Source organism: Sturnira hondurensis, unplaced genomic scaffold (genome assembly GCF_014824575.4).
Source record: "Sturnira hondurensis isolate 20B ecotype Veracruz unplaced genomic scaffold, ASM1482457v3 Scaffold0006805, whole genome shotgun sequence".
NCBI lineage: Eukaryota > Metazoa > Chordata > Mammalia > Chiroptera > Phyllostomidae > Sturnira > Sturnira hondurensis.
Genome location: NW_028079436.1, coordinates 2,591,328 through 2,613,057, shown reverse-complemented (window position 1 = coordinate 2,613,057; position 21,730 = coordinate 2,591,328). Strand labels below are relative to the sequence as shown.

General features: G+C 37.4%; 1 protein-coding gene across 5 annotated transcripts in view; it reads right to left on the bottom strand.

Moving 5' to 3' along the window:
* Window positions 1–21,730, bottom strand: part of RAPGEF6 (Rap guanine nucleotide exchange factor 6) — a 184,575-nt gene that overhangs the window by 125,612 nt on the left and 37,233 nt on the right. For 4 of the 5 annotated variants that reach the window (XM_037050516.1, XM_037050517.1, XM_037050518.1 and 1 more), the window contains exons 4-5: window positions 14,778–14,861; window positions 3,903–3,972 (exon numbers count right to left, since the gene is read on the bottom strand). In XM_037050516.1, the coding sequence (XP_036906411.1) occupies window positions 3,903–3,972; window positions 14,778–14,861 (154 nt within the window). The remainder of the gene's footprint in view (window positions 1–3,902; window positions 3,973–14,777; window positions 14,862–21,730) is intronic. The other variant, XM_037050519.1, reaches the window with a different exon arrangement.

Sequence of the window (21,730 nt, the reverse complement as noted above, 5' to 3'; positions counted from 1 at the left end):
GAACAGACACTTTTCCACAGAGGACATACAGAGGGACAACAGACATATGAAAAGAGGCTCAATGTCACTAGTGGTCAGAGAGACGCAAATGAAACCACAGTGAGGTACGACCTCACACCTGTCAGAATGGCGTCCATCAATAAATCAATAAGCAACAAGTGCTGGAGAGGATGTGGACAAAGAGAAACCCTTGTGCACTGTTGATAGGAATGCAGACTGGTGCAGCCACTGTGGAAAGCAGCATGGAGATACCTCAAAACATTAAAAATGGGTCTGACTTTCGACCCAGAGATTCCACTTCTGTGAATATATCAGAAGAAACCCAACACAATGATTCAAAGACTATACGCACCCCTATGTTCACTGCAGCTTTATTTATAATAGCCAAGATGTCGAAGCAACCCAAGTGCCCATCATAGATGAGCAGATTTAAAAAAGCCATGGCACATTCACACAATGGAACACTACCCAGTGGTTAAAAAAAAAAGGAAAGCTTACCCTTTCCAAAACAGCATGGATGGGCCTGCAGAATATTATGGTAAGTGATACAAGCCAGTCAGAGAAAGATAAATACCATATGACTTAACTTTTATGTGGAATTTAACAAACAAAACAGAAACACACTCAAAATTGTCAGAGGGAAAGTGTTGGGATGTTGGGTGAAAAAGGTGAAGGAATTCAGAAAAATAAAGAAGAATCCTACAGGCCAGGGTGTCAAACTCACTTTCACTGGGGACCACATCAACCTCGAGGTTGCCTTTGAAGGGCCAAATGTAATTTTGGGACTGTATAAATGTCACCACTCCTTAACTAGGGGCAAGGAACTGGGCACTGCTGCCAGGTAGAAACAAGGTGCTGGGCTGGATAAAACAAGGTGGAGGCCGGATCTGGCCCACAGGCCTTGCATTTGCTGCCTGCGCTGTAGACAGACAACAGTATGGTTACCACCAGAGAGAAATGGGGTTGGAGGAGGCAGGAGAGGGTCAAGGAGGGACAAATGGTGATGGAAAGAGACACGAGTTGGGTGGTGAACACACAATACAATATACAAATGATGTAATATAGAACTGTATACCTTAAACCTATATAATTCTATTAACCAATGTCACCCTAGTAAGTTCAATAAAAGAAAATCTTAAAACAATTTCAAATTATTTTCTCCTATAACTCAAAAAGCATTTTAAACTATGCTGATCATCCATAAAATGTGGTTTTAAAATTTCAAAATTACCAAACATAAGTATATATAGCAAGTATAAATATCTGATGTCGTATTTTGGTGATTTTGAAATATTTATGTTTATACATGTATTTTTTTCCTGAAACACTTGAGTATAAACTTGAATAAGAGAGTGCTTGTTGATCCCAAATATGTCAACACACATTTCCTAAGAACAAAGACTTTGTCTTACAAACCTAAGTAATCAAAATCAGGAAATATCACCTAATAAACTTCAGTCAACATTCAAATTTGGTCAATTGTACCAACAACATTTATGCCTAAGCCCCACCCTCCCGTCCAATATTTAGTGTAAAATCAAGCATTATATTTAGTAATGTCTTTTTTTCTCCTTTAATCTGGAACAGTTTCTCCATCTGTTTCTTGACATTGGGATATTTTAAAGAGTATAAACCAGTCAATCTGTAGAATGCCTTAGATTTGTTTGCCTAATTATTTCCTAAAAATTAGATGTAGGCATCCATTTCTGGCAGGAATATAGCAAAAATGATGTCTTGTCCTTCTCAGTGATTCCTATCAGGAGTGGTATGATCGGTCTGTATCCACACTGATGGCAGTAGGGACGATTTTCGTCACAGAGTACCCATGAGAAATTCACTAACTCCCTTTGTAAATGGTTTGTGGAGAGATAACTCTGAAACTGTATTTTGTTTCTAACTAAACATCAGTCACAAGTTTTACCATTCATTAATGATGTTCTAGACTATCTGTTCCATATTCATTAGTTGGCATCGGACAATTAAGAAAAACTTTTCCTTCCTTCCTCCTTCCCTCCCCGCCTCCCCACCTTCCTTTCTTCTTTATTTCCTTCTTTCCTTTGTAAGACTTAAAACTTGTTATATTATACATGGGGTTACTATCAATTATTATAATTTTTAATTTGGATTACCAAATTGTCCCAAATTTGGCCAAAGTGTCCCTTCAATCAGGCTCCTGTGTCTTTTTTCCTATTCCCTCTAATCCTTGGAATAGTTTCTTACATTATAGAGTGAATGATGGAAATATTTAATATTTTGATAGGAAGGTAGGTTATAAGGGATATGCATTTTTAAGATCTCAACAAAGTGTACACTTAAAATATATGTATATGCATATGTTCATACTCTAGCTAAGAGTGCTACTTACTACTACATTATCGGGAAAACCAAAAATAAACCCTGGGTTTTAAGCATAGCTACGCAGACATAAAAATATAGGTATGTGTGGGTGTGTGCACACTCAGACAGGCTCTGCAGCTCTCTTCACTGAGAGGCCCTGATGGCAATGAGTCACCTGGAGCGAGGAAAACAACCGGCAGCCAGGTCTCAGTCTCTAAACAGTACCACCTCCTCCACTCAAACCAAGCAGGGTCTGCTCGGAGAAAATGCTAACTCCAGGGCTGGGGTGGGGAAAGTATAAGTCTCCCTTTCATTTCAAAAGAGAAGTAATTCAGTAAGTAAATACAATGAACTACACTCTTAAAAATGGTTAAGATGGTAGATTTTATGTTAAGTGCACTTTACCACAGCACAACAATGGGAACCCCACTCCTCCTGTCCTGAAAAGTATGAGAAACACAAAATATATCAACTAACCAGTGAGAAAACCAGTGGTGCCCGATGCAGCTTCCTTGCCATGTTCCTCAATATGTTCATTTTAAAAATGTAGTACTGAGGCCTAGATAAATATGCCATTTACATCCAACACTTAAAAACAACATGTAGAGTCCCAACTTGAACTCAAGCACAACTGACTGAATACTTACTATGTGGGCAGCACTTTGAGTAAGACATAATCTTTGTCTTTTGCAAGCTGAAAATCCAGTTGCTTTTATAAAATATAGAACGCTGAATTCATGATGATGTAGATGATGCAGTTTGGCCAAGAGAAAACAAACTATGCGAAGATGTCAATCTGACTACAGCACCATAAAATGGAAAAGTGGTTTAGACTTTTTAGTGCCCTGGCCTTAAAATGCTTCATTAAGAATTCAACCTCACTTCTCAATAGTTTAAATCAAATCAGACGACACCATCATCTACATGAGATGCTAGGAGGACAATGAGCCCATTCACTACAAGCTACTTTTTAGTGAGGTCATCTGAGAACAAGGTAAAAGGGAGCTGTGTTCTGGATTCTTCTAATGCTTAACAAAATTTTAAAAACCCAGACTTTTCTCTAGTTACATCAACTACCTAACTTTCTTAGGAAAAAGTATAGAATTATTCCTAAGTACACTCTTAACGTACAAATAACAAGATTTAAACCATTTCTTACTTGATTAAAATTGTCTTTTATTTTTGCTATCTCTTTACCCCAAGTTGAGGACACAGAATATGGATGTTCAAAGATTATGGATTACATTGAAGAGGAAAGCAAAAACGCTTGAAAAATCAGGGCCACTTTAAACCTCTTTAAATTTTTTGGTAGAAGTGGTAAAAGAAACTACCAAATTTGGAATATGTTATATAGAATTGTATCATGTTTCAAATTCTCTCAAGGATCAAAAAAAATTTAAGTAGATGAAAATATACCAAACTTGTTAGATGGTTCTGATGCCACTCAATAAAATATTTAAAAAGTCACCATACTGGAACCTCCTTGAGTGTTTAAAAGCCTACTACATTTAAAGTTGAAACTGAAACACATCAAAAAACAATTCAGCATTCTTTAAAGTTCTTACCACAATCATTTCTGAAGGCTCTAATACAAGACAATCACATCCTCTTTTTCCTCCAAACTGCTTACCAAAACTATAAAAACAGAAAAACAAGTTCTTTAGCAAAGGTTATCAATGAAATATATCAATATAGGAAAGAAACACACAGCCTAAAAAACCTAGATGTTAACCAAGAAATTCTGGTCCTAACACTTTTATTAATAAATTTTCTTAAAAACAAAACAGATAACTGATCTCAATACAGTTGTGTGTGAAAATTCTTTAAAAATGTCTGCCTTCATCTAGTCTATAAAACTGATTATAAAAAACTCCTGCTAACTGCAACTGTAGAATATCTACCAATGTGAGTTAAATAAAAGTAAAAATACACCCAATATAGACTAAAGACAATTACACAATTACAGAATATTTTATAAAAGTAAATTATTATAGTATTTTGGGAGCAGTATTAGACAACAGCTATAAACACTTTAAAAATATTCACATTTGAATAAAGAAATGTAGTAACAGAGGTGATTCATTTAAAAATAGTGTTGGAGCCACTGACTGACTAGCTCTTTGGGGAAAAACTAAAACTGAATTAATACTAAGAGAAATGGTATTTTTATATTCTCTATCTGGGAGAAAGATTTCTAAGCAAATAAAAAAAAGGAAAGCATAAATAAAGAAACAGGCTCACATTTCCATTTAAAAAATTACACTAAAATTTTAAAACAGCAGGAGGGACATACCAATCAAGATGGAGGCATAGATAAACATAGTTCCCTCCTCACACAACCACAACAAACATTACAACTAGACTACAAAACAAATATCACCCAGAATCATCAGAAATCAAGCTGTATGGAAGCCCAGCAACCAATGAACTATAAAGAAGTCACATTCATCCCAGGTAAAAGGGGTGGAGGCAAAGGGACACTACACTGAATAGGCAGTCCCACACCCACATGTGGTGGATAAAAACTGGTAGGGATACCTAGGAGTGAAGGATCTCAGCCCCACACCTAGACCACCCAGCCCCAACCCAGGGTTCCAACGCCAGGAAGAGAGGCCCCCATATCTTCTGTATGTACAAACCAGTGGGGGTTGGGGTGGTATAAGAAGCTGCAGGGTTCTCAGGAATCTCCTCTTAGAGGGTCTGTAATGGACTAAGTACTTAACAGACGCACTCCCTCTTGGCTCCAGCACCAGGGCAGCAGCTGGAAGGGCACCAGTGGCATACTGGGAGAAAATGAAGTGTCTGGCATCAGGGCCTGTGCTGGGGAAAACTCCTCCTGGATAAAACTCCAGGGGCCAGACAGCAGGCACTGCCCCCTTTCTGAGGCCTCCCCACAGTGCCAAAGAGCAGTGATACCATATTGGAAACTCCATCAACTGGGTTCACATGGGTTGCCCCACTCTGGCAAGTACCTAGGGCTCTACCACCACCCAACTTACCAGTGTGCTTTTCTACAATAGGCCACGTTACTAACACAGGGAGTCAAAGCAGCTCTACCTATACACAGAAACAAACACAGGGAGGCTGCCAAAATGAGGAGACAAAGAAACATGGCCAAAATGAAAGAACAGAATAAAATTCCAGAAAAAAGAACTAAACAAAATGGAGATAAGAAATCTATCAGATACAGAGTTCAAAACACTGGGTATTAGGACGCTCAAGGAACTCAACGGGTATTTCAAGAGCATAAAAAAGACCCAGGTAAAAATGAAGGTTACGCTACATGCAATAAAGAAAACTACAGGGAACCAATAGTGGAGTGGATAAAGCTGAGAATCAAATCAACGATTTGGAACATAAGGAAGAAAAAAACCCATTCAATCAGTACAGCAAGAAGAAAAACAGAATCCAACAAAACGAGGGTAGGCTAAGGAGTCTCTGGGACAACTTCAAACACACAAACATCCAAATCATAGCGGTATCAGAAGGAGAAGAGGAAGAGCAAGAAACTGAAAACTTATTTGAAAAAATAATGAACACTTCCCTAATTTAGTGAAGGAAATAGACATACAAGTCCAAAAAGCACAGAGAGTACCAAACAAGAGGGACCCAAAGAAGACCACACCAAGACACATCATGATTAAAATACCAAAGATTAAAGATAAAAAGAGTGATTCTTAAAAGCAGCGAGAGAAAAGCAGAATTACCTACAAGGAGTTTCCATAAGACTGTCAGTTTACTTTCAAAAGAAACTTGGCAGGCTAGAAAGGGTGGCAAGAAGTATTCAAAGTGATGATAAGCAAGGACCGATAAGCTGGATAGACTACCCTATCTAGCAATGCTCACATTTAGAACTGAAGGGTAGATAAAGAGCTTCCCACACAAGGTAAAGCTAAAAGAGTTCATCATCACCAAGCCATTATTAACATGAAATGTTAAAGAGACTTATTTAAGAAAAAGATAAAAATATAAACATTAAAATAGCAATAAATTCACAACCATTAACAATTGATTCCAAAAAAACAAACTAAGCAAACAAGCAGAACAGAAATAGAATCACAGATATGGAGATCATCTAGAGGGTTATCAACTGCTGGGGGAAAAGGGGAGAATGGGGGGAAAGGTGCAGAGATTAAAAAGTACAAACTGGCAGGAACAAAATAGACGGGGAAGTGTTAAAAAGAGTATAGAAAATGGACTGGCTAAAGAACTTACATGCATCACCCATGGACATGAACTAAGGCAGGGGACTGCTGGAGGAAATGGAGGTACTGGGTGGAGGGGGACAAAAAGGGGAAAAATTGGGACAACTGTGATAGCATAATCAATAAAATATATATTTTAAATGGTGGGGGGAATAGAAAAAAATACTTCTTACTTATGTTAAACAAAAGGTTAACATACTTAATATGTGGAGTGCATTTAAAAAGTATAAAAGCAATCTAAAATACTATATAAATAAAAATACAATACAATAATTTATGCAAAAATAACCAAATGAGAAGAAACCTCCATTAATAAATAGTGCAAACAAAATATAAAATATCAAAAAGTAAATGTAAAGAAATATATAAATCATTTATAAAAATTTATAATTTTATTAATGGACTGGAAACAGGGCTCGAATGAAAGAAGTGACAGCATGTCAATTTTCCACAAAGTACAAGGTTATATACAAAGATTAGTTTATGACAAAATTTTATTCAAAATGCAATTTTGAATATAACAAAAAAAATCACTTGTTTTTCTTAAGCAATAGAACTGTATGTTTTGTTTGTATTTCCCCAACTCTCACATCATCTAATTATTAGATGTATTTATGTATTATTCTAATATACAAAACAAAAACAAATTTATAAAAGTTTGCTTTTATATACGATGAAATAAAGTATATTAGATTTATTCTCCAAAATGAAAACACAAAATATATAAAACAAGAATTTCAAGGCCCTGGAAAACAGGTAGGACTGTGCTGTGCTCTCTGACAGAATAAAAATTAAAAACCAAAACAAAACCCTAAGATGACCACTACACTCTCCAATTTTACTACTTTCTGGCAGTCTCTAGACCACAATGCGAAGCAAAAGCCTAACAGAGCCTGGCAATCTCAATGAACTGAAGATACAGGTAGTTTTGGGGTGTGGGTGATGGGGAAAAGGTCATTAAAATTTACAGGGTAGAGAATAGAAAAAAAGGGAGGAGTAGAGAGAGACAAAGAACAAGAATGTGCATGAATGTACACATGTGAGCACACATATATTCTTTGGTGAAATTCAGAAAAGCTTCCTTGAGTCTTTGGATGAACACTACAAATATGTGAGGAGAGAACAATCCACTAACAACTAGAATGCAAAGACAACGCAGTACATGGAGCACTGGGCAGGGTCCTCAGAAATGTGTATTCTTAGAGACTTATAAATTAGTCTTACACTAAAAGAATGCTGGACTTGCACAAATACAAAATTTAAGACTCAAAATGATCAAATGGATTTCAATGAGCTAAACTGAATGTCAGAAGAAAGCCCAACACTACCTTAATGAAATACAGCAAAAGCTGGAACCCAGCAACGTCAAGTTGTGATGACCAACATCCAGTGAAACAAAACAAAAAGGTGTACCAAGGAACGGGAAAACATGATCCACAGGGAAAACCAATCAATATACACAGACTCAGAACTGTTAGCAATGAGGAAACCACTAGAACATTAAAAACAGCTATTACTGAGTATGTGCCACATGTTGAAAAAGTAGAGAAAAATATTAACACAATAAAGAGAAACACAGAAACTGAAAAAAACTGAGTGGAATGTTCTATCACATCATCCACGCATACACATAAAGTCTGGTCATTCCATTTTGTTGTACTGTTAGAACTAGTGTGTAGTTTCGCACAGTATCAACTTGTACTGAATATAAAGTTTCCTCTCAATTTTTCTTCTGCTAATTTTAGCATCCATTTTTGACCAGTGCCTACATCTAATGTGTTATTAGGCCTATTGAAACAGTGATTTTACAATTCTATCATTTTTACTGAATTGATCAGGTGAAGTACTGATTTAAAGAAACACACTCTCTCATCAACTTTTTGAGTTCTTGCAATAATAGTTTACACAAGAAAGGCAGAATAATTGCTTCAACTGTAGATGACATGATTGTATAAAGTAAATCCTATGAATTCTATTTTTTACAAAGCTACCAGAAATAAGTGAATTTAGCAAGATTAAAGGATACAAGCTCAATATCTAAAAATCAATAATTTTATTGTATATTTTCAACAAATTATCTGAAAAACCCTTTAATAGCATTTAAAAATAAAAACAAATATTTAAGAGATAAATTTATCAAAATCTATGCAAGACCCCTATAAGACTACAAACTGCAGAAACACTGCAGAAAAACAAAAACAAAAACAAACAACCCTGCAGAGAGAAATTAAAGATGACCGAAATAAAATGATGTATCTTCTTTATGTGTTGTTCTACACATTCAATGCAATCAGAAAACGTTACCTAAGGGAAATGATATAATTATTCCAAAATGTACATGAAAATGTAAAGATCCTAAAATAAGTAAAGCAATTTTGGAAAACAAGGACAAAGTTGAAACATTGACATTATCATATTTCAAGACATAATGTAAAGCTAGAACACTCAAGATGGTATGGCATTAGATCAACTCCTGCAATGAAATGAGACAGAACAAAACCAGGCCCACACGTATACGTCCAACTGATGTTTGACCAAGTGTCAAAGGAATTCAATGGGGTAAAAGATAGTATTTTCTACAAATGGCGATGAAACCACCAAATATCACAACAGAAAAGAATGGAAAACCTTACTATAACATCATAAACAAAAAAATCATAAATGGATGAGATATAAATAAAAAAATAAAAAGTATAAAATTCTCACAGCAATACAATTTTTGTACATGCCCTACATGATGATTAGGACGTTTCCTTTGGTATATCTAGTAGGTTCAAAAAATGTTGTCATGAACAAGTTTTAAATTTTGTCAATTTTTTGTGTTTATTGAAAAGGTCACATGGTTACTGTCCATTTTTACTAGCAGAGTATATTGTATTAATTGATTTACAGATGTTAAACTTCCTTGCATTTCTAGAATAACCACAACTTGTTCATACTGTCCAATACTTTTAATACATTACTAGATTTGTTTTGCTGTTATTTTACTACTCTTTCTACATGAATGTTCACGAGAGATAATTTATAGGTTTTATTTCTTGTGATATCTTCGTCTGGTATCGGTTTCAGAGTAATAGTGGCCTCAGAAAATAAGCTAAAAGTATTCCCTCTCCCCTTATTTTCCAAAATAGTTTGTGCAAGATATGTGATAATGCTTCCTCCAATATTTGAAAACACCTAGCAGTAAAGCCATCTGGGCCTAGGCTTTTCTTTGTGAAAATATACTTACTAATAAGAGGATTTTTCCACTGTAAAAGTATTTTCCTTATGAGTTTCTTACATTTTCTACTATCCAACTTACTTTACTGTAAGAATACAGTATATAATCATATAACATACAAATATGTGTTAACTGTTTTTTCAGTAAGGCTTCCAGTCAAAAAAGGCTATTAGTAGTGAAGTTACTGAGGAGCCAAAGGTTATACTGGGCTTTTCAACTTCACAGGGGGTCATTACCGCACCCCATGTTGTTCAAGGGTCCCCTGTACTTTTCATTTTTTTTCATTGAACAAATTTTTATTTTAGACCCTCTCTGTGCTTATCATTTTGTCCCCATTGTTCTCTAGTCCCTCACCCTGCTCCATTTTTTTCTTTCTTTCTGATTGCTCCCTGAACATACATTATAGGTGTACTGTTTACCTGCTTATTGCCAGTGATGGCTTGACCTTCTGTGTAATTTGACTGGGCCTCAGGATGCCTAGATATTTGGCCAAACATTCCAGGTGTGTCTATGAGAGTGTTTTAGTTTGTTTGAAAGTATATTTTATTAATTCTGCTATTACAGTTGTCCCATTTTTTTCCTCCCCTTTATTTCCCTCTACCCTCCCTCCCACCAGCGTTCCCCACCCACTTAGTCCATATCCATGGGTTATACATATAAGTTGTCTGGCTTCTCCATTTCCTATACTACTCTTCACCTAACCCTGTCTATTTTGTACCTACCATTTATGCTTCTTATTCCCTATAACTTTCCTCCATCCTCCCCTCTCCCTTCTGCACTGATAACCCTCCATGTGATCTCCATCTCTGTGATTCTGTTCCAGTTGTTTGCTTACTTTTTGTTTTTTAGGTTCAGTTGTTGATAGCTGTGAGTTTGTTGTCACTCTACTGTTCATCGTTTTGATCTTTTTCATAGATACGTCCCTTCAACATTTCATACAATAAGGGCTCAGTGATGATGAACTCTTTTAACTTGGCCTTATCTGGGAAACACTTTATCTGCCCTTCCATTCTAAATTATAGCCTTGCTGGATAGAGTAATCTTGGATGTAGGTTCTTACTTTTCATGACTTTGAATACTTCTTTCCAGCCCCTTTGTGCCTGCAAAGTTTCTTTAAGAAATCAGCTGGAAGTCATATGGGAACTCCCATGTAGGTAACTAACTTCTTTTCTCTTCCTGCTTTTAAGATTCTCTTTAACTTTTGGCATTTTAATTATGACGTGTCTTGGAGTGGGCCTCTTTGCATCTTGTTTGGGATTCTCTGTGCTTCCTGGACTTGCATGTCTATTTCCTTCACCAAATTAGGTAAGTTTTCTTTCATTATTTTTTCAAATAGATTTCCAATTTCTTGCTCTTTCTTTTCTCCTGCTGGCACTTCTATGATGTGAGTGTTGGACCTCTCGAAGTTGTCCCAGAGATTGTTTATACTATCCTCAATTTTTTGGATTCTTTTTTCTTGTTGTTCTGATTACTTTTGTGCTGCCTTACATTCCATATCACTGATTTGATTCTAAGCTTCATCCACTCTACTGTTGTTTCCCTGTAAATTGTTCTTTATTTCAATTGGTGTTTCTTTTATTTCTGACTGGATCTCTTTTATGTTTCTGAAGCCCTAAGTTCCTAGACCATCCTTATAACCAGTGTTTTGAACTCTGCATCTCATAGATTGCTTATCTCCATTTCGTTTAGCTCTTTTTCTGGAGTTTTGACCTGTTCTTTCATTTGATCCATGTTTCTCTGTCTCCTTGTTTTGGCAGCCTCCCTGTGCTTGTTTCTGTGTATTAGCTTTGACTCCGTGTCTTGTTGGTGTGGCCTATTATAGTAGGTGTCCTCTAGGATCCAGTGGCACAGTCTGAGTGAGTGTGTGAAGGTGGATTAGGAAGCAGAGTGTGCCCTGCGGTGGAAGGAGGGTTACCCTAGTGCCCTGAGATGCTAGGGTAGGCTCTGGCCGCCTGCAACACTGAAATGGTATAAAAAGGTTGAAAAATAATCATCTTACTTGTTTCCATTCATCTTTCTAGGTGTAGAGCTCACATATACTTCAAAGTTTAATGTTCAAAGTGTTTATTTAGAAGTTTGGTGATGTTTTTGTGACCAGAAATATGCCAAAGGAACTGAACTCTTGTTAGTATAAATTAGCCTATGGTAAAACTGGTTTTGTTATAAGTCATTTCACTTAAAGTCGCAGTTTCCAAAAACTTATCTATGATGTTAAGTGAGTACTTACTACATTCTACTTTAAAAAAATAACTTCTGGCTTGCTACTGGGCTTTGGTAGACTGAATGCCCAATCACACATGGGGCATCAGGTGATTCTATAGCCTAAAACTTTCCATCAGGAACTGTGCAGCCAAACATTAAGGCTGGGCATGAGCAAGAGCTTCCAATCTATTATTAAATAAATATGGTATATAAGAGAGTGAGTTTACCCAGGTCCACAGTAAGTTGCATGAGCGTGGCTCAGACTCCAACATCGACACCTGTTGCACTGTCTCTTCTACCTCAATCTGTGCCTATGCCCACCTGGGGAGCTGCACCGAGGAAGAAAAAACTTGAGCATGTTTTACAGATGAGTGTGCACAACATGCTGGTCCCACCTGAAAGTGGACAGATCCACTCAGAGGTAATCCTGAAGGAAAATCCTCCTAGAGAACAGAACTTCAAGCAGTACATCTTATGGTCCATTTTTTCTGAATTGAAAGATAGTAGAAATTATCAACCTAAATAGGTTCGTGGGCAGTTACTAATGGTTTGGATGAGTGACTATGTACTTGGAAGGAACAGGATTAGAAGACTGATAACAAAAAAGTCTGGGAGGAGGTATGTAGGAGGATCTCTTTCAGAATGGGCACAGACTTTGAAGATGTCTGCATCCAATATGAGTGCCCAAAGGGTACCCACTATAGAGGAAGCTTGTAATAATCAGGTAGACAAAATGACATGCTCTTTGGATGTCAAACTCTTTCCCCAGCCACCCCAAATGCTTATTCAATGGGCCCATGAATGACATGGCCAAAGGCAGAGATGGAGAATACAATGCTCCTGCTGGTACCTAATCTACCAAGAGCAGAGACCAACACTGAGCCTCTACTATGGCACCACTCCTTAAGTAACCAAAAACTACTGTTTTATTTAAATCAGTCAACAATGTTTTATTCTATTAGTCAAGAAGTACAGATTTCTGGCCCTGGCTGGTGTAGCTCAGTGATTTGAGCACGGGCCTCAGAACCAAAAAACCGCGGTTCGATTCCCAGTCAGGGTACATGCCTGGGTTGCAGGCCAGTTCCCAGCAGGGGACTCATGAGAGGCAACCATACATTGATATTTCTCTCCTTCTCTCCTTCGCTTCCCCTCTAAAGATAAATAAATTAAAAATCTAAAAAAAAAGAAGACGTACAGATTTCATTTAATCAAAGGCCAATTCAGGCCTCAAGACATAACTTTAAAGATGGGCTCAAAACTAAGATGTCCCACACCATCTGTCTAGTAGACTGTATCTTAACACTTAAATTTAATAGTTATTCAACTAAATCAGTTTAGCTGCAATCAGAAGTCTTACTTTTTTAAAAGACCAAAAGTCTCTTTGCAACATCATTAGAAAAAAGTCACTAAAAAATTACATTTTTATGTCATCAAACTGTAATCTGAGGCCCCACAAATGAAGTACTGCTTGCTGACGGAGCAAATTCACCAACACAACTGACCGTCTTTCTAACCATCCTTCTCTTCTTTTACCTAATAATCATGGTGGTGACAATTAACAATTACGTATTAATAGGTACTAGTCTAAGAGCTTTATTAACTGTTAATTCATTTATTCCTCAAAACTAGCCTATTAAATAGGTTCTATTATTGCCCTCATTTTTCAGCTGAGAAAACAGAGGTACAAAGAGAGGAAGCAAGCACACGGCGGGCACAGGCAGTCTGGCCCCAGAGCGGCCTCTCGAGACGTCCGCTGAGGGCTCTGAGTGGCAGCCTGCCAAAGGCCCACAAAGCCCCTTAAGCAGGTACTATTACTATCCTCATTTCATACTCAAGAAACTAAAATTCATCCAAAGTAAGATAACTAATAACTAACAATAATAGGATTATTATGTCTAGTTTGACTTTCTCTAAAAACCAATTCCTTAACTACTAAGACATGGTACATCTCTCTATAATCATTAATATCAACAAATCCAGAAACCATCAGATAAATCAGATCAACTTTCACATAAAACTAAAGATCAAATAAGACTAAGATATTATGCCATGGTGTAAACTTAAAAGATTACACCCTCAGAAAGTATGAAATATCAATTGACTCCGGCTAAGTATTTCCCAATTATCAACAAGCAAAGCCATTTATAAGATGAGAGAAAATACACAACCCACATAAAACAGGTTAACGTAAGAGATAACCATTGGGTTGGCCAAAAAGTTTGTTGGTTTTTTCCCCAAAAGATGGCTCTAACCATGCTTAGCTGTCTTTAACTTCATTTGAAACAATTTTGTGAGACTGTGCTGTGATGGCTGTCATATGAGTCTGCATCTAAAAAAAACTTATGAAAACTGGTGAATTTTCATGTAGCCACTTTAATATTGAAAATGGAAGAAAACACGCAACATTTTTGGCGTATTATGTTTTACTACTTCAAGGGTAAAAATGCAACTGGAACACGCCATAAAAGATGGGTACAGGGTAAAGAGAAGGTGCTGTAACTGATGAAACATGTTGAAAATGGTTTGTGAAGTTTTATCTGGAGATTTCTCACTGGGTGATATTCCACAGTCAGGTACACCCACTGAAGTTTATAGTGATCAAATTGATACATTACTTGAGAACAACCAACGTTCTACCACAGGGGAGATGGCCAACATATTCGAAATATCCAAATTAATAAAATTACTGGTGAAAATGAAAAATGTATCTTTTATTTTACAGTAAAAACTAAATGGACTTTTTGGTCAACCCAAAGATACAATGTTAACTCTGCCTGCCACGTGCACTAAGCAGCAAATATGAACGTACGTACCTGCAAGGAGGCAAGACCATGGAGTCTTTCATAAGCACAGATCCAGAAAGCAGGATGTACCAACATCTGGCAATAGTTTCTGAACTGTTTAAATAAATAAGTGAATGAGTAAACAAACATACACACTTACATGTATATGACGCCAACAGAAAATACGTAAAATGAAATATACTCTGATACTTAAAAGCATTAAAAATTAAGTAACACAGACCATGTTCACACAGGGAAAACTACAATCATTACCTGATGATAGGCTTCAGAAGTATATGTTGTATGGTGACTGCTGGGGAGGGGATAAAGGGACTAAATGGTAACGGAAAAAAAATACAATCAAGATTAAATCAAAGTCTAAAAAGAGGTATGTTTATTAGCTTTATCTTATTAATTATATCATTAAATTCACATTCTTCATTTATGTGTACTATACCATCAAATCTGATGAAGATTAACTTAAAAATTGTACATCTGAACAGCAGAAATTCTATTTCTAATAATATTTCATGTATACTGAAGAGAATATTATTTGAAATTCGCAAATCTATCAATGTTATATCTTCACTTCCAACTAAATTTGGAAAATAATGATCTACTTATTGCTTTCAACATTATTCTGAAAAACATAAAAATATGACTACCCAAGTCCCTCATTTTATATATTTGAAGGATAAAATAAAAGAATATCAGATGACTTAAGTCCATCAACATTTTAGTTCAGTTACATCTCCAGTGAAAACCCAGAATTTTGTTAGATGTTAGTTTATATTCTAAACTAATTTCTTTCCATCAAATATATTTACCATACCTAAGGCTTCAATCAACTTTTTGTTTGTTTGTATATATATATTTTATTGATTATACCATTACAGTTGTTCTATTCCCCACCTTCATTCTCCTCCACCCGGCACATCCCCTCCTCCAATCCCCCCTTTTAGTTTATGACCACATGTCTCAAGTTCTTTAGATTCTATATTTCCCCTACTATTCTTGCCCTCCCACCTGTCTATTTTCTACCTACTGTCTATGCTTTTTTCTGTACCTTCTCCCCGCCCCCCACTCCCCTGTTGTTAACCCTCCATGTGTTCTTCATTTCTACGGTTCCACTCCTGATCTAGTTGTCCTCTTGGTTTGCTTTTGTTTTAGGTGTGGTTGTTAATAACTGTGAGTTTGCTGTCCTTTCACTGTTCCTATTTTTCATCTTCTTTTTCTTAGATAAGTCCCTTTAACATTTCATATAGTAAGGGCTTGGTGATGATGAACTCCTTGAAACTGACCTTATCTGAGAAGCACTTTATCTGCCCTTCCATTCTAAATGAAAGTTTTGCTGGATAAAGCAATCTTGGCTATAGGTTTTTGGATTTCATGACTTGGAATACTTCTTTCTAGCCCCTTCTTGCCTGTAAGGTCTCTTTTGAGAAATCCGCTGACAGTCTGATGGGTACTCCTTTGTAGGTGACTGTCCCATTATCTCTTGCTGCTTCTAGGATTCTGTCCTTCATTTTAATCTTGGCTAATATAATTATGATGTGCCTTGGTGTGTTCCTTCTTGGATCCGACTTCTTTGGGGGGAAGCTTCCAAAGAAGCTGAGCTTCCTGGATTTCCTGGAAGTCTATTTCCTTTGCCAGACTGGGGAAGTTCTCCTTTATTATTTGTTCCAATAAGTTTTCCACTCATGGCTGTTCCTCTTCCCCTTCTGGTACCCCTATAATTAGGATGTTGGAACATTTAAAGATGTCCTGGAGGTTCCTAAGCCTCTCATTTTTTCAAATTCTTGTTTCTTCCTTCTTTTCTGTTTGGTTGTTTCTTTCTTCCTTCTAGTCCACTCCCTTGATTTGAGTCCCAGTTTCCTTTCCATCACTATTGGTTTTTCTGTGCATTTCCCCTCATTTCAATTAGTTTAACCTTCATTTGTTCCTCTAATTTGTGACTATAATCAACCAGTTCTGTGAGCATCCTGATCACCAGTTTTTGAACTGTGCATCTGAGAGGTTTGCTATTTCTTTTTCACTTAGAGTTATCGGCTCTGGGGCTTTGAGTTCTTCTTGAGCCATATTTTGGATTGTCCGTGCCTATTACATATGAGGAACGGAGTCCTAGGTGTTTGCCAGAGTGAGGCAACTCAGTTGCTGGGTTGTGACACTGTACATGGGGGTGGGGTCAAAGAGGAGCAAGGACAGTCCTGGCTACCGCCTCCCGCCTCTGCTGCCACTGTCGCTGGGGCTCTTGTGTTCCGTCCCACTGCATGCGAATGTGCGACCAAGATCAGCCCTCCGCTGCTGGGTTCGCCCGCTGGGGACTGTGCAGTCTGTCTCACTGCTCACTCTGACGGTTTATCTGCAAGCGCGAATGTGTGACCGCGGTCAGTCTGCCCCGCACCCTCATGGGTCTGCGCTGGTACTCTGGCTGCCTGCGCGCCTGGGTCGGGGGATCTTTCCTGCCCGACCCTGCTCTGCTGCTGGCTCCGCCCCTCTTACCAGTCCCGGTTGAACGGTTCGTTGTTGTAGGACTTCCTTATAGTTCAATTTTCTGTTCTTTGGCTGTGTCTTTGTTTACTAAACCTTTGTTGTATTCAAACTTGGTTGTGGGAGAAGCCACAGTGTTTCCACCTACACCTTCATCTTGGCAGAAGTCCCACCTCAATCAACTTTAATATAAAGAAGATTCTAATAGCAATAAAAGAAATCTTTCCTCCGAGAACTGTACGAGGTCATCCAGAAAAAGTTCAACCACTGTTAATATAAGGAGAATTGGTTTGAGCAACATCGATGTAACCTGGCAGCCAAGGAGAGTGGACTGTGGATGTGTGAACAATGATGACTTCACTGTACTAGTCAGTGGGGCATTAGCTGCTATTGCGTGAGCATATATACTGTGTGGCCATTGCATTCAAAATGACTGAGCAAGTAGAGCAATAAATCGATACCAAATTTTGTGCTAAGCTTGAGTATTCCTCCACAGAAACTATTCAGATGATTCAGGAGGACACAATTATGGACAACTGGTGGCTGGCAGCTTCATCACGACAACTGCCCCTACTCGTGCAACACATGTTGTATAGAGTTTTTTGGCAAAATATCAAATTACCCAGGTGACTCAGCCCCTCTACCACCCAGATTTGGCACCCTGTAACTTCTGGCTTTCCCCAAACTAAAATCACCTTTGAAAAGAAGAGATTTCTGACCATTGATGAGATCCAAAAAAATACAACAGGGCAGCTGATGGGAACTGGGAGAACTGTGTGAGGTCCCAAGGTGCCTACTTTGAAGGGGATTGAGGCATCACTGTCCTATGTGCAATGTTTCTTCTATCTTGTATCTTCTTCAATAAATGTTTCTATTTTTCATATTACATGGCTGGATAATTTCTGGCCAGACCTTATATATCTATCTCGCTGTCCACTTGACAAGGCATCTTACATATCTAATAGAAAACTCAAACTCAAAATATTCAAAATCTATCCATCATTTCCTTCAAGGTTGGATCTTCTCTAGTATTCTATGTCCTCAATGAATATAGTACCATCCTCCATCCAGAAATCCAGGCCTCTGATCCATTCCACACAGCTTTCTGGGTCAATCCTAACTGCTTACCATGAGAAGGAAAAATCAGGGTGAACTTTCCAGTGGATACTTTAAAGTTTGTTATATCCCTTCTGCTCTTCACCAAGGGGAAGATGTAAATGGCTGCAAAATTCCTGCTTAAGGTTCTTTATTTAGAAATTCCACCTCTGCCCTGGCTGGTGTGGCTCAGTGGATAGAGCGCCAGCCTACAAACTGAAAGGTCGCCTGTTCAATGTCAGGGCACATGCCTAGGTTGTGGGCTGGGTCACCATTGGAGGGTGAACAAAAGGCAACCAATCAATGTTTTGCTTCCTCTTTCTCCCTCCCTTTTCTTCTCTCTGAAAATAAATAAAATCATTTAAAAAATAAAAACCTTTTTTTAAAAAAATAAAAATTCTACTCTCTTATTCTTTTTAAATGAGTTTTACAAATTCAAGAAGGAAAAAAATCAACATAAGAAAAATTTGTCTAAAAATAAGAGAGAAGAAAGTTATGAATGGATGCCATGACAAGCATCCAAATTTTATCTCACTTGGCTAAAGCAGTCACAGTTGTCAGTAAATTCCACTACAAATGCAGGAAAAATCCTGAAGTTCACGCCTACCACCAAGAGAACCAAGCCAGCTTATGAATCAGGAGCTGTTCAGATCTGGCAACGAGTCCCATTCTCACAGCATGGCTGGACAGTGCAGCCAGTAAGTGAACAAAGGAAAGTGAAACTCTTTAAGGTGGGGCGCTATTTTCTCCCTTCATTTTGCAAGCAAATCAATCCAAGAAAAACACAGCCCAGAGAAGGGCGGTACACTTAATCTTGTCAGATTTTATTCCTTCAAAGGCTTCACAGGGCTCCTAAAATAAAGGCCAAAGACTCTTAGGACTAGACCTACCACTCCAAGCTCCCCTTGCTGTTGGTCCCATGTTTTGCTCATGGCACCTGAACAGTTTATACTTTTTTTCTCCAGTTTCCATATTTTTTATTTTATTTTTCTATTACAGTTTGTATTCAACACTTATATATTAATTTCAGGTGTGCAGCACAGTGAATAGGCATTCATCTAAGTAACAAAGAGATCCCTCCAATAATTCAAGTACCCACCTGGCCCCACAGATGGTTATTACGATAGTTACCTATATTCCCTATGCCTTACCTTACATCCCTGTGACTATTTTGGAAGTACTGATTCTGAACACACTGGTTTTACAAGAATTGTGTACACACCAACACAGTCCGATTCTGGAACACTGCTACCATCAGAGATCTCTTGTGCCATTTTTGCGGTCAGTCCCTGCTCCCATGTAACCAATTAGCTGCTTTGTCTCTATAGATAAAATTCCTATTACCTAGACAGTTAATATAAATGGAATCTTATAACATGGGGTGTTTCTGTCTTGTTGCTTCTTGTCAACACAATGTTTTTGAAGTTTCCTTGTAGTCGTACAGGTAAGTACTTTATTCCTTTTTACTCCTATGTAGGATTCTACCCATATGAGCACACTGAACTTTATGTATCCACTCACTGGACATCTTCACTGTTTCCAGTTTGGGGCCAGTACAAACAGTGCCACTAAAGAGCACATGTGCGTGGTCTCCACGTGCACATTTGTTTTCACTTCTCTTGGGTGAGTCTGCAAAAGTGGAATTACTGGCTCTCATGGTAAAAAGTGCTTAACTTTTTAAGAAAGCACCAATCTCCTAAAGTGGCTGTATCAGTCTTCATCCTCACAACCAATGTACGAGGGTTCTAGGTGTCAACAACATGTCCTCACCAACACGCATTACTGTCCACATTTTTGACAGCAGGTATTCTGATGGGTATAAAGTGCCATCTCCTTCATTACTGTATATGGTATAAGGGTCTGAATTAACTTTCTGCATGTAAAAACTCAGCACCATTTGTTGGAAGAAAAACTGCTTTCTCCACTGAAATGCTTTAGCACCTTCATCAAAAATAAACTGTTCATTGCTGGTTCCTTTTTAATCCCCAATCATGTTATAGTCACATTGTACACAGGTCTTCGTTACAAGCCATTTGTAAAACAAACCTGTTCACAAATATAAAGGTTTATTTTGGGCCCTCAGTTCTGTTCCAATGATTTGTGAAGCTATGCTTTTCCTGGACAGCACTTCACTGTGTGTAACTATTCTAACTCACTCTCTCCTCCACTACAAGATACTTGATAAGGGCAAACACATTGCCTTCCCACCATTCTGTACCAGGATAAGCATAGCATATAGTGGAAAAACATGTATTAATAAATGAATCAACAAATGAGTAAGTGTAACTATTAAAACTCATATGAATCATTTAAACAGTTGAGAAGTAATAAATATGACATGCAGGCAATGAAACATGGAAGTCAGTACCATTCCTATGTATCAGTTGAATCTTTATATAATAAAAAAAGTCACTGTTGCCAAAAGTTTTAGGGAAAAAAAGAGTCCCTTCATAACCTTGAGGAAGGGATAGGTTTTGTTTTTTAACTAAGCATGGAAAGCACTAATGATGACAAAGGGGAAAACTGAGAAAGTTAGAAATTTCTTTTCTTTAAAACATGCCATTAATAGAGTGAAAAGGAAAGCCACATTATGGGAGAAAATATACGCAATGTAAGTATCCAAAACAGGACTTGGAATCAGAAGTCTGAAAGAATTTCTACAAACAGAAAAATAAGACATACAACTCAATTTTAAGAAATGGTCACAGCTGAATTGGGATTTCATGAAAAAAGCTAGCCAAATAGCCTATAAAAATATGAAAATCATTCCTCATCATCAATAAACAGGGAAATGTGAGATAAAATCACAGTAAGATAACAAAATGAGATGTGCATGCTAGATCCTAGTGTTAGAATCTCCTAAATTTGTTCATGTGCAGTTTCGATAATTCTTTTTTTTAAATCAGTATTTTCATTATGTTTAGGTCTGTATGTTTCTTTTGAAAGATTTTATTTATTTATCTTTAGAGGGGAAGGGAAGGAGAGAAGGAGAGAAATATCAATGTATGGTTGCCTCTCGTGAGTCCCTTGCTGGGAACTGGCCTGCAACCCAAGCATGTGCCCTGACTGGGAATCGAACTGTTATCCTTTGAGGTTCAATCCACTGAGCTACACCAGCCATGGCCCAGTTTCGATAATTCTATTCCTAAGTGACCAACAGGAATGAGTAAAATAAGGGCACAAAAAGACATGAACAAAAATGTTCAAAGAAACCATTCATGACAGTAAAAAAATGAAAACAACCTAAATATCTATTAATGGGATAAACGAAATGTTATTTTCACAGAATTGCATTCTGTAAAGCAGTAAAAAAGAATGAATGCAAACACAGGGAAGAATTTCAGACATTTGTGACGTCAGAAAAGAAATGATCAAAGATTTTTATCTATATGACATTT